The following is a 14,198-nucleotide window of genomic DNA, read 5'->3' on the forward strand; positions in this document are numbered from 1 at the left end:
AATTAGATGTTAACAATATTTAACTTGTAAATTGCTAATATATACTGTTAATTACTAATATAAACTGCTAGTATATACTGTTAGTGTATACTGTTAATTTTGTTTACTTGATATAATTATAAAATTATATGCAACTATCACATTTTCATAGTCGCAAGTCATGCATATGTTATAGAGTTTATTAAAATGATATGTTGACAACAAAATGTAATATGTTTATTGGTGTAATAAAGAATGCAATTTTATTTACTTTAATTTAATTATTCAACTCAATATATCAGGGTTATAATAATTTTTCATTAAGATTAATTTTTATATGTATAAAATACATATTGCTTACAATATTGCTCATGATATCGTTTACGATGATATTATTTTTCGAATTTTTCTTATAATAATTTATGCTTTATGCATCCAACATCACTCGCAAGACAGATAAATACGAAAGGGAGCTTTTCAATATGGCCATGAAAGTCTCAATGTTAACGACAAAAAATTTGCCAGCTAATAGTTGAACAGGATGCTGCGACCGCATAATAATGAACAAAATGTTTCTCATTAATTTCATTGGCAAACAGTGCCAATCGCAGCTATAGATTGAATATGCGATTTCTCCCATTTGACATTTTAAATAATCACCCACGAAACTATAAAAGAACAACTGTAACAGCAAAGTACTCATCACTGTTATTGTTTTAGTTATCATTACTGCATCATGCGATTTCAATGCCAAGATAAGTTGGAAACCTGAAAAATACACATTATAGTTACATAATATAAGTAATTCTCTGACACAAAAATTATTTGTTACTTTTATTATTTGTTACTTTTATTATATTATTAGAATACTTATATAATTAAGAAGTATTCTATAATAATCTACACTATATTTGATAAGATATTGATAAGATTTTAGCTTCATAAGTTTTTTAAACAAAAAAGATTAAAAGAAACTTATATTCTAGCTATAACACAATTCATATTATGCAAAATAAGTGTAATTGAAGAGGTATTTACCGATCAGGCAAATAATAAGACAACTGAACAACATTTGCACGAGCAAAACGAAACTTATTACATTTATCAGAAGTTTTGCGTGCTCTATTAAATAATGATGTCTAGATGCCAATTTTGAAAAATCTTCATTTATATTTTTGTTTTTCGTACCATAGTTGATAAATTCGATTTTTAGAAGTTCAATTTGTCCGCAGACATGGAGAGTGATTGCAAGAAAAAGTGTATCACATCCTTAATAAATAGATGTTTCAATGTTGTGTAGACTCAGGAAATTTATATTAATCTTTTAATAGTGAATAATAGAATTAAAACCTAATACAAAAGTGATGTGAAGGAAACACAAAATGTTATAGTATTACTACAGTAAGCAATAATATCATTAAAAAGAACATTAAAAATCATATGATGATTCAGTACTTTCATATTTATTAATAAAAATAAATTTTTGTAAACATCAAATTTAGTTTATATGCCAATAATTAATAAAAATTAGAAGACTCATTGATAAATTTTATTATAAATGAAACGTTTAAAGTAAATTAATATATTTTATAATTTATGCAAATCTTTTTGATATTAATAATTTGTTTATTACCACAATCGCTAGTGCTATTAAGCACTAATAGAATACATTGCACCACAGAGATCAACAAGTATAAATTCGTGGAGAGATTAAAATTCCCTAAAGCCCACGTTAAGGGCACGGGTAATTCCGATGCTTGATTCTTAATAGATACATTCACTTGGACGTCGTTATTGTCTGCTAGCATAGGCGCCAGCATGAAAATTGATGAAGCCAAATAAGCAAAAAATATGATACTGTAGCAAATCATCCTTCCCATGAAAGCGTGCCGTCGTATGATCGTGCGTTTCTCCTCAGTGTTGATCGCAAAATAATCATTTATAGCAGAAGAGAAATTGCGAACCAGATTGTCAGCATATATGCGGAAGGACAACAGTTTTAAAACAGAGAGGACGGCGCAGAACATAACCATAAGACCATCGAGTTTCACATATGCATCTCCGCTACCGAAATTGATTTCGAGGAACAATACAACCATCATCACAGTCTACACAGGTAGGAAACACGACAATTATTACTAACAATAAATTTTATCCTTTTTTTCATTTCCACTCTGTCCATAATGCACTATCAAGCATTTCACTTAAGTTACTGTCAAACTTGTAAGTCGAATATGAATGGAACAAAGTAAGTGAAACAGTAATTTTATTGCATTTTGTAAGATGAAAACGTACCAAACTGAAGATACACACGATACAACGGACTAAAGAAAATATATCATATTTTTGTAAAGGCCAAACACCTAATGGTAGAGTTAAGAGTTTCAAAGGAGTCATAGCGTATGCCAAATCATCATTCAGTGACATTATAGTCAAATATAGTTATACGGTTCACAGTTCTCATTGTCAGTAAACGTCGGCCTTTGTCCCTAATACGAATCGATCATTGGCGACATTCCCTTTTACATTCATATTTTATTGAACTACCGCAACTTTAATATTTATTAACATACCCTGTTATTTTCCAAAACACAGTTATTTCAAGTTATTGAAGAAAATAAATTTGTATATAAAAGTAGGATAGGACAAAAAATAGAAAAGAGAATATTTTATTTTTCTTTCGCTGCATTATTTTTAGTTATTGACTGTCACTGATCTTCAATACTTTTTATTTTGATATCTTTTTATCAAGAATTATAAGATTAATTATAATACATAGAATTAATAGTGCATTAGTTTCTTATTGTTATAGACAATACGAGTGTTGCAGTATCAACAATTATATTTACCCCGATAACTAAATTTTGTCGAATTAATTTTGAAAAATATTTGCTACAAATTGTCTTGATAGAGAATATTATCAGAAATATGATAGAATGTATTATACAATAATAAAAATTGAAATAAGTCAAATATAAAAGGAAAGTGATAGAAGCATAAATTGAAATAGTGAAAAAGTGTTAATCTTTGGAAGATCGGAGGCTCGACAGATTTGAAGGACCCTTAGGGACTCGACAGTAGCGCCATCTTTTTTGCCACTCAACCCCATAACATTGACAAAAAAGTTCTAACCCTTAAAATAAAAAAATTAATCAAAAACATGCAGGTCCTCAAAAGATTAAGAATAAATGGTTCTTTCTGTCATCATTATTTCCAATATATTCCTATAGGTTGTTTACGTTTCTGCGTTATTCTCTCCTAATATTCTAATAATTTATGCTATCTTTTTTACTAGAATAATAGAATGTGATGACAAATTGATTACAGAAATCGCGCGGGATTTTTGTAATCATTTAAATTTTACTACATTCTATTTATATTATAATTAAATTATATAACATTTTATTTATATTACAGTTATATAAATAACTAAAGCCCCCTCCCCATTCTATAACTTTTAATGACAGTGTTGATATCATTATATTATAGTTTTTTATCATATAAAAAACCTGCACAATGATAATATAATTATTACTTACTTGACAGTGTTATTTATTAAAAATTGCAGAATAAGGGCCTCAATCTTCATCTTTACAAGCAATCTGTTGTCCGACTATATTAATAAAATTTGAGAAAAACACGAATTCAATATTAGAAAATATAAGAAGATATATATATATATATATATGTTAAATAAAAAATATTAGGAAATGTGCTATCTCGGAAAATAAAAGTCGAAAAATTAAGCGAAATAGACAGAAGCATAACAAAATATCAAGGAAGGATCTGCTATTGGATTATATCTATTGGTAAAATTTACTCGTGGAAAACGAGATTAATATTAAAACAGATCTGCTGCGATATTATATTCGAATTTGTTAGCAAGCTGCTAGCACACTGCTAATATTTTGTTTACTTGAAAATTATCAAATTATATTCAAAGATAGTATTTTTGTAAGGAAGCACCCATGTCATGATAAAACTTCTTAAAGTGATAAAATGACATACAACACGTTTACGTTTATTATACTAATATAATACATACTAATGTAATACAAAATTTTATTTATTTTAATTTGTTACTTTTAGTTGTAAATTTGTTTTGTGTCATGGTATATGGTATTGCAATATATAATTTTACAAAATGATATTATCTATGTGTATACAATGTTTTTTAGAATTTTTCCTTCAATAGTTATATTTTATGTACTACTCTCCACCATTACTCGTAGGACAGACAAATACGAGAGTGAACTTTTTAATATGACCATATAAGTCTTAATATTTACAACAAAAAATCTGCCAGCTAAAAATTGAATTGGCTGCTGTGATCGTACGATGACAAACAAAACATTCCTCATCAACCTTGTTGGCAAATAGTACCAATTGGAATTGTAGATCGAGTCCGCGATTTCTTCCATTTGACATTTCAAATAATCGCCCACGAAACTATAAAAGAACATTTGTAACAGCAGAGCACTCATCACTGTGGTAGTTTTAGTTAACATCAGTATGTCATGTGATTTCAATGCCAAGATAAATTGAAAACCTGAAAAACAAATTACACAATATGCACAAGTCACTCTCATTATTACCACAAGAATTTTGCCAACTTTTGATATTTTTGTTATGTTATTAAAATATTAGGTTGGATTAGGAAATATTGTGTGGACATTTGACAAGATTTTAATTTTTCATCTGTTTCTACAAAGATTTACACAATATTCTATCTATAATGCCCATTTTTAATATAATAATAATAGTAGAGATATTAAATTTAAAAGAGATATTTACCGATCAAACTGAAAATAAGACAGCTACTCATGACTTGAACGAGCAGAACGAAACTTATTACATCGACCAAAAGTTCTGCATGTTTTATTAGATAACAATGTCTTAATGTCATTATTGAAAAATCTTCATTTATGTTTTTGTTTTTCATGTCGCAATTAATAAATTCGATTTTTAGAAGTTCCAATTGACCACAAATATGAAGAGTAATTCCGAGGAAAAGTGAATCATTGCCTTTGTAAATATATTATAATGTTATATTAAATAGAGAGAGTTCATATTAAAAATTCTAATAGTATTTCTTATAGTAAAAGACTAATAGTTAATATGACCTATTTGACGCCTATTGGGCACATTGAACGCTCTAAGGACGTCGCATCAATGATTGGTCGCACCAATGATTAGTCGCACCAATGATTGGTCGCTCATTTGATGTTCATTTGGTGTTCATTTGGCGCTCATTTAACGTTCATTTGATACCCATTTGATGTTCATTTGGCATCTATTTGATGTCCATTTAGTGTCCGTGATGAATGTCAAATGAGTGCCAAATGGATGCTAAATAAACGTCAAATGGACTCCAAATGGGTGCCAAATAGATATCAAATGGGCGTCAAACGAACATCAAATGGGTTTCACATAAGCGTTAAATGAACGCCAAATGAACGTCAATGAATGTCATTAATGCATCTATTGAATGCTTTTAGAGCACGTAATGGACGCTCAATGGGCGTCAAATGGGCATAATTTCAAATAGGCATAATTCTGCACAGCACAAGAAAGACTACACAATTATTTTATTACAAAATTGCAACATTAAAAATATGTTGCTGCAGTATTGTTGTAACATTGCAGAAATGATAAAATATTCGCCTTTGAAATGTTGCAACATAATATGGCAACAATATTATAATACAATATTACAATACGTTCAGTGTTTCAAATATTATTTTAAATATCGTTATATTAACAAATTTTGGTACATACAATTTGTAGAAATATCATATGTCTCCAAATTAAATTTTACAAAGAAAATTAAAAATTGTATGCTTAAAATATATATCTCATTTTTTATTTTTAAAAATAATTTTGGAAGTTCGCTCTTTCAAGAAATCATTTCATTAGAATAAAAAGTTTTAATGGGTGAAAATTCTCATAACGCCTTTTCTATTTTATGTGGTTTTTTTTTTAATTACAAAAAGTAAAACTTCTCCCTGTCCAACTAGTAATAATGTTGCATATAACCAAAAGATAAAATAATAGTGTTTTTCACATTTTTAAAAAATTTTATTATAACAATGTTAAATAATATTGCAAAAAAATATTTTTACGTCTCTGCATTGTACTGCAATATAATCTTGAAGCATCGTAGTTATTGTTGTAAGTTTTTACATAATGCTGTAAGAAAATAGTTAATAAAATTATTGAAAGTAAAATTGTAAAAATTTAGAACTTTATAAATAAATTCTTATTATAGATAAACATTTAAAATATTAAATTACTATGTACTATGTATGCAACTATGTTGCATGTAATTTTTTTTGGACGTTAAACTTATTACCGCAATTACTGGTGGAAGTGAGCATCAATATAATGTATTGTAATGTAGAGATGACGAAATATAAACTGGAAGGAATATGCAAGTCCCCTAAAAATGTTAAGGGCATGGGTAACTCCGATGCTTGAGTTTTGCTGGCATCATCAACTTGAATATCCTTATTGCCTGCTATCATAGGCATCAGCATAAAGATTGATGAAGCCAAATAAGCGAAAAATAAAGTACTATAGCAAATTATTCTTCCCATGAATGCGTGCCGCCGCATGATCGTACGCTTCTCTTCGGTGTCGATTGTGGAATAATCATCCACAGCAGAAGAATAATTACAAATCAGATTGTCGGCATATAATCGGAAGGATAACAGTTTCAATGTAGCAAGAATGATGCAGGACATCACCATAAGAGTATCAATTTTTACATATGCGTCACCGTTACCGAAATTGATTTCGAGCAACATTGTGATTAACATCACGCTCTACACAGATAGGAAGGATGGATTCCGTATATTAGGAAGCATAATTCTTATTTTTTGTTCTCACTCAAACATTTCATTTGAACTGTCAAATTTGATATAACGAAAATACAAGTCACATTGGTATAGAAATATGTAATAGAAAAAATGAGAACATACCAAGCTGAAGCCGCACACGATAGAACGGATTAAAGAAAATGTATTATATTTTTGCAAAGGCCAAACGCCTAATGGTAAAGTTAAGAATTTGTAGAGAGTCATAGCGTATGCCATATCATCATTCCATGACATTATCGCAATCACCAATAGAACTACACGTTGCACGATTCTCAATAATGTTAGTCTTTGTCCATAATGTGAGTCGATCATCGGCGCATCGTTCGCTCTTTTATGTTCATATTTTATTAAAGTTGCGCAATTTAACATTTTACTAAAGTACTCTGTCATTTTCCAAAATACTTTAGAAACTAAACAAAACAATTTTTTTATGTAGAAATAGAGTGGAGCAAAGATCGAATTGAAGGAGACAGTACTTATTTCATTTTTTTCCTGTATTTTATCTGTCATATTACAATATCCTTTATTCCGATACCATATTTTTATTAAAAAACATATAGAATTAATGTAGAATTTAATATATCAATTTTTTACAATTAGACAACAGTGTTATCGATGTCAACAATTATATCTATTCGTTATTTACTCAGATAACCGAATTGATTGAAAGTCAATTTTGCAAAATGTCTACTACAAATTTTCTTGACAAAGAATGCTCACAGAAAATAACAGAACGTATTATTACTGTTATTATAGTGAAAGTAAAAATTGGAGCACAGTTCGAATTTAAAAAGAGTGATAGAAGGTTATAAATGGAAATAAAAACATGATAAATTAAGATATAAACGTTTTTTTTTGCTTCGCTTTTTAGTTTTAAAATTTTTAATTTTAAACTTTTTAATTAAAACGCTTTGTGGAAGTATACTCTGACATTTTTTTTTTATATTCAACACACACTTCGATTTTTCTTTAGAATAATAAAATATGATGACAGATTGATTGCAGAAAACTAGCAATATTTATTATATATATTTGGTAACTATTTAAGTGATATTTATATAGTTATTAAATAATTAATTTTTATTTTTGCAATCTGCTGTCGGATTATATTAGTAAAATAGTGTCAGAATGAATTTAATAAACATTGATGATGATAATCTGTATTCTACTCGAATATATTATAAAATTGCTAGCACATTGTACATATTTTGCTTATTCAATAATTATCAAATTGCATGCAATGAATGTATTTTTGCAAGACACGTGCCATTAAAAAATCGTTTTAAAATGACGTGAGTGATGCATGACATATGATGATATTTACTAATTAAAATTTACATTATTTATTTTAATTTGATTATTTAGTTCTAGATTATTTAGTTCTATCCTATGTCTTAAAATAATTTTACAGATGATATTATCTACGTGTGTACGATATTATTTCTTCGAGCTTTTGTCTCTGAAGTTACGCGCCCTACGTTTCCATTATCACTCGTAGGATGGACAAGTATGAAAGCGAGCTTTTCAATATTGTCATGTAAGTTTTAATATTTACAACAAAAAATCTACCAGCTATCAATTGAACAGGTTGCTGCGATCGCATAATTATTAACAAAACGTTCCTCATCAATTTAGTTGGCAAGTAATACCAGGTGGAGATGTAAATTGAGTGAGCGACTTGCTCCATTTGACATTTCATATAATCGCCCACAAAACTGTAAAAGAATAACTGTAACAGTAGAGTACTCAGCACTGTAATAGTTTTAGTTATCATTACTGCATCATGTGATTTCAATGCCAAGATAAATTGAAAACCTGAAAAACACAATTACACAACATAGAAGTCAACATTCTTTATTATTAGGCATTACTACCACAAGAATTTTGCTAGTTTATTCAATAATTTTATGTTATTGAAATACTAGTAAATTGAATTAAGAAATGTTTTACTGACAGCCCTGTTAGCACAACTGATCCATATGAACTTGAAAAAAATTCATTTTTTAAATTTCTTTATGAATTAGCGTAATTGTTCGAAATGAACTTAAAAAGAATTCCTTTCTGATTAACAAAGAATTCCATAAAAATTCTTCTTATAGAGTTAAATTTAAATTAAAGAAATCCTTTTTCTGTTCGTAATGAGTTCGAAAAAAATTCATTTTTGATTATAATATATATATAAAATTGTATATGTAATAAAATTATTCCCGCAAAAATTGAACCGTACTTGTGATTGCTTATAGCATAATAGAAAATATAAATTAATGAAAATATGTGCTGCGACAAAATATATGACAATACAAAGAAACATATAATACATTATATTTTTAACAGATTTATATTTTAAAATATTTTAAAGAGGATACTTGAGAGTCACACACACACACACACACACACACACACACACACATATGTGATTAGCTTGTTTTCAGCGTTCTGGATACCCCTTTATTTTTTATTCAATATACGTTTACTGAGTTTCGAATAGTATAAAAGTAAGTACACGAAAATGTAGAATTAAAAAGAGTTAATTTCAATATAATTAGTTTCAATATAATAAATAGTAGAAATAATTTTTACTATTCTTTCTGTTAGTTTTTCTAGATCGTTCGGCCGGGATAGATTTATTGCTTTAGAGCAAGTGTTGCATTATTCTCTAAACTAAATCTTAATAAACTAAATTATACATACTATAATAATATTTTTATACATGTACAATCCTTTATCTACTTATATTATTACTTTTTATCTATTATTACTTTTTTATATAATTTAAATAATAAAATTTTATTAATTGTAAATTTAAAATATGTAGATTCTTCAAAAATATCGATTTTCGATGATTCAAATAATTATACTTTTTTGAGTGATTCATATCGTATTATTTTTTTTTGTTAATCTAAAAGTCAACTAAAAAAAAATCCTATGAGTTTTTGCTTGAATATTAGATTAAAAAATTTAAGAATTTTTTATCGAAAATAGTTTTTTGCGAATTTTTCCAATAAAATTTTTTTGAAGTATTGTAATTAATAGAAAATAAAATATTATTTATTTAATTCATATTTATCTGTCTTTATCTGACTTCGAGTCATAATATAATAGTACAAATTTTACACGTTTTAAGCTAAAAAATACGTATTCAGTCCAGAGATATAGCGCGACAAAGTTGCAGAGTTTCACAAACCTTAGTGTTATAAGGAAGGTAACCATAAATAACAATATCATACTAGGATTAAAATATTTTTGTCGCAAAATATATTTTAATTTTTATTTTGTATTTTGAAGCATTCCAATAATCTCAATCTATTTAATTTTCCGATTCCAGAAAGAGCATAAAATGAATAGCTTTAGAACTCAGTTAGAATACTATCTAAAAATTATTTCGATTTCATTGCGAATTCATTTAGATTAAAAAAAGGGTATCTTTTAAATCCGAAAAAAAGATTCACAATTAGTGAATAAGTGATATTATAATAAAAGTGAATTTTTTTGAGACACTTAGAAATATTTTTAGAATAGAAATGAAATAGAAAAAGAATTCATTTTGTAAATCGGAAATAAAAAAAGAATTCATTTGGATTTTTTGCTACCTGGAAATGTATAAAATTTTAACACTTTGTTCTTCTGATTTACAATATTCTAGCGGTGTAATGCTTGTTTTATATAACAACTAAGGCACATATTATGAAATAGATTTCGATCAAAATAATTCCGAATTCCTTCTAAAATAGAAATCTAACAATAACTCTATTGGAATCTATTCGAAATAATACTTCAAATAATATTTCATACATGTGAAAAATATTTAATTCTGAGATATTTACCAATCAAACTAATAATAAGACAACTGAACAGTACTTGTACGAGCAAGACTATACTTATTACATCGGACAAAAGTTCCGCAAGCTCTATTAAATAACGATGTCTTAGTATCAATATTGAACATTCATTTATGTTTTTGCTTTTCACGCCATAGTTACTAAACTCGATTTTTAGAAGTTCCAGTTGACCGCAAACGTGGAGAGTGATTGCGAGAAAAAGTGAATCATTACCTTTATAATATATTTCAATGTTACATTAAAATATTTTACATTGAAAATTTTTAATTATAATAAAAAAATTAGTTAAGGTCTTTCGAAAAAGTGATTTAAAAAAATATAAATGATATTAAGTATAGCAATTATAGGAATACAACTATGATATTTATTAAAAGTATAATGTCGATTAAAAAGTATTTGGAAGTTCAATGCATACGTGTGTATATGTAATATAAATAAAAATGAAGTTTTAATTAGATATCAATTTAGTTTAAATGTATTGTAAATAAAAATCATTGAAATAAAAGTGTAAACATTAGAAATTTTATTAATAAATTTTATGAAAAGTAAAATGTTCAAAATAAATTTGTATTTTATACAAAATAAATTCATATTCGTATATAAATCTCTTTGATATTAACAGTTGGCTTATTACCACAATTGCTGGTACCAGTAAGTAGCAATATAAAATATTGTACCATAGAGATTATGAAATATAAATCCGTAGGTATTTGCAAATTCCCTAAAAATGTTATGGGCACTGGTAATTTTGCTGCTTCATTTTTAATGGATACATTAATGTGGATATCCTCATCGCCTGTCATCATAGGTGCCAGCGTAAAAATTGATGAAGCTAAATAAGCAAAAAATACGATACTGTAGCAAATCATTCTTCCCATAAATGCATGCTGCCGCATGATTGTGCGCTTCTCCTCGGTGTCAATTGTAGAATAATCGTTCACAGCAGAAGAGTAATTGCGAATCAGATTGTCAGCGTATAAGCGGAACGACAACAGCTTTAGTACACAGAGAACGTTGCAGAACATTAGCATTAGAGCATCAAATTTTATATATACATCGCTGCTACCGAAAATGATTTCGAGGAACAACATGATCATCATCACGGTCTACACAGATAGGAAATACTGTTTATTATATAAAGCTTTATTACAGTTTTTCGTTTCCACTACATTCACGCTGTACCGAATGCTTTACTTGAACTTCATATATTGAATATACTTGCAAATGGCATAGAAATTTTTATTGAAATATCTAATATGAAAATTGAAAACGTACCAAACTGAAGCCGCACACGATAGAACGAACTAAAGAAAATGTATTATATTTTTGCAAAGGCCAGATGCCTAATGGCAGAGTTAAGAGTTTGAAGGGAGTCATAGCGTAGGCTACATCGTTATTCCATGACATTATCGCAGTCATATAGAGCACGTTGTACGATTCTCAATAATATCGGTTTTTGTCCATAATATGAGTCGATCATCAGCGCGTCGTTCGCTCTTTTACATTCATACTTTATTGAAGTTGCACAATTTAACATTTTACTAAAATACTCTGTTATTTTTTTAAAACACAGTTATTTTAGAAATTGAACAAAACAATTTTTTTATATCGAAACAGATTGAGCAAAGATCGAATTGAAGGAGGCGGTATTTCATTTTTTTTCCAGTACTTCATCTGTCATTGATCATATTAGTATATCTTTTATTCCGATACCATATTTTTATTAAAAACATATAGAATTAATGTAGAATTTAGTGCAACTTTTTATAATATCTGCTTGATATTTACTCATATAGTCAAATTTATTGAAAGTCAATTTTGTAAAATGTCTACTACAAATTTTCTTGACAGAGAATACTAACAAAAAAATAACTGAATATGTTATTACTATTATTATAATGAAAATAAAAATTGGAGCAATAATCGAATTTAAAAAGGTGACAAAAGATTATAAAGGGAAACAGTTGAAAACACAATAAATTAAGATATAAACTTTTTTTTTGTTCGCTTTTTAATCTATGCTTTCTGGAAATTTACGCTCTGACATTTCCTTTTTACATTCAACATATATTTCGATTTTTTTCTAGAATAATAGAATCTGATGACAGATTGATTGCAGAAAACTAGCATTATTTACTATATTTGGTAATTATTTAAGTAATATTTATATAGTTATATTTATATTATTAAATATAGTTATTAAATTTAATTAATTTTTCATTTTTGCATCTACTGTCGGATTATATTGGTAAAATACAATTGGCAGAATACGAATTTAATACAAACGTTGATGATAACAATCTGTATTCTATACTCGAATTTATTACCAAACTGCTAGCATATTATAAATATTTTGCTTATTCAATAGTTATTAAATTGCATGCAATGATTGTATTTTCACAATCGCAAGGCACATGTCGTAAGAAATTCGTCTTAAAGTGACGTGAGTGATGTACAACATGTGACGATATTTACTAATGTAATAAAATAACTTTATATATACTTTATTTATTTTAATTTAATTATTTAGTTCTAGATATATCCTAGTATTGAAATAATTTTACAGATGATATTGTTTATGTCTATACGGTATTATTTCTTCAAACTTTTGTCTCTGAAGTTATTTGCACCTTACGTTTCCACCATCACTCGTAGGATGGATAAATATGAAAGTGAGCTTTTCAATAGTGTCATGTAAGTTTTAATATTTAGAACAAAAAATCTACCAGCTAGCAATTGAACAGGTTGTTGCGATCGCATGATTACTAACAAAACGTTCCTCATCAATTTAGTTGGCAAGTAATACCAGTTGGAACTGTAAATTGAGTGAGCGATTTGTTCCATTTGACACTTCATATAATCGCCCACAAAACTGTAAAAGAATAACTGTAACAGTAGACCACTCAGCACTGAAATAGTTTTAGTTATCATTACTACATCATGCGATTTCAATGCCAAGATAAATTGAAAACCTGAAAAACATAATTACACAGCATTCAAATCAATATTCTCTATTATTAGGCATTACTACCACAAGAATTTTGCTAGTTTATTCAATAATTTTGTTATGTTATTGAAATACTAAGAAATTGGATTAGGAAATGTTTTTTCTTTTGGCTGACAGCCCAGATAGCATAACTGATCACATTTGAACTTGAGAAGAATTCATTTTCTTGACTTCTTTTTGAATTAACGTAATTTGTTCGAAATAAACTTAAAAAGAAATCCTTTCTGACAATTAACAAAGAATTCCATAAAACTTCTTACAGAGTTAAATTGATGTTAATTTAAAGAAATCCTTTTTCTGTTTGGAATGGGTTCGAAAAAAATTCATATTTGTCTCTCTTGATCATAATATACTTATACAAAATTATTCCCGCTACAAGTCTTCATCTGTCGCCATTAAATTTGTATCGTGCTTGAGTGATTGTTGGGAACATAATAGAAATTAGTTTTTGCAATAGCGTTTTGTATACATTTATATAAAAAATATTGTATATAT

General features: G+C 27.6%; 4 protein-coding genes across 4 annotated transcripts in view; all 4 read right to left on the reverse strand.

Moving 5' to 3' along the window:
- Positions 1-406: 406 nt before the first annotated feature.
- Positions 407-2,406, reverse strand: LOC108694790 (odorant receptor 47b-like). The gene is made up of 4 exons (XM_018204448.1): positions 2,275-2,406; positions 1,613-2,087; positions 1,018-1,248; positions 407-747 (listed from the first exon to the last, which is right to left on the reverse strand). The coding sequence occupies exons 1-4, from the start codon at positions 2,404-2,406 to the stop codon at positions 407-409; spliced, it is 1,179 nt and encodes a 392-aa protein (XP_018059937.1).
- A 1,775-nt stretch (positions 2,407-4,181) lies between these two features.
- LOC108694789 (odorant receptor 42b-like) lies at positions 4,182-7,091 on the reverse strand. Its single transcript, XM_018204447.1, has 4 exons — positions 6,960-7,091; positions 6,332-6,803; positions 4,774-5,004; positions 4,182-4,528 (listed from the first exon to the last, which is right to left on the reverse strand). Exons 1-4 carry the CDS (start codon positions 7,089-7,091, stop codon positions 4,182-4,184), a joined length of 1,182 nt encoding a protein of 393 aa, XP_018059936.1.
- Positions 7,092-8,331: 1,240 nt separating this feature from the next.
- LOC108694792 (odorant receptor 47a-like) lies at positions 8,332-12,103 on the reverse strand. The gene is made up of 4 exons (XM_018204451.1): positions 11,972-12,103; positions 11,331-11,802; positions 10,682-10,909; positions 8,332-8,672 (listed from the first exon to the last, which is right to left on the reverse strand). Exons 1-4 carry the CDS (start codon positions 12,101-12,103, stop codon positions 8,332-8,334), a joined length of 1,173 nt encoding a protein of 390 aa, XP_018059940.1.
- Positions 12,104-13,327: 1,224 nt separating this feature from the next.
- LOC108694791 (odorant receptor 9a) overlaps positions 13,328-14,198 on the reverse strand; it is a 3,152-nt gene continuing 2,281 nt past the window's right edge. Inside the window, exon 4 of the mRNA XM_018204450.1 lies at positions 13,328-13,668. Within this exon, the coding sequence (XP_018059939.1) occupies positions 13,328-13,668 (341 nt within the window). The remainder of the gene's footprint in view (positions 13,669-14,198) is intronic.

This window comes from Atta colombica, unplaced genomic scaffold (assembly GCF_001594045.1).
Source record: "Atta colombica isolate Treedump-2 unplaced genomic scaffold, Acol1.0 scaffold125, whole genome shotgun sequence".
NCBI classification, from domain to species: Eukaryota; Metazoa; Arthropoda; class Insecta; order Hymenoptera; family Formicidae; genus Atta; species Atta colombica.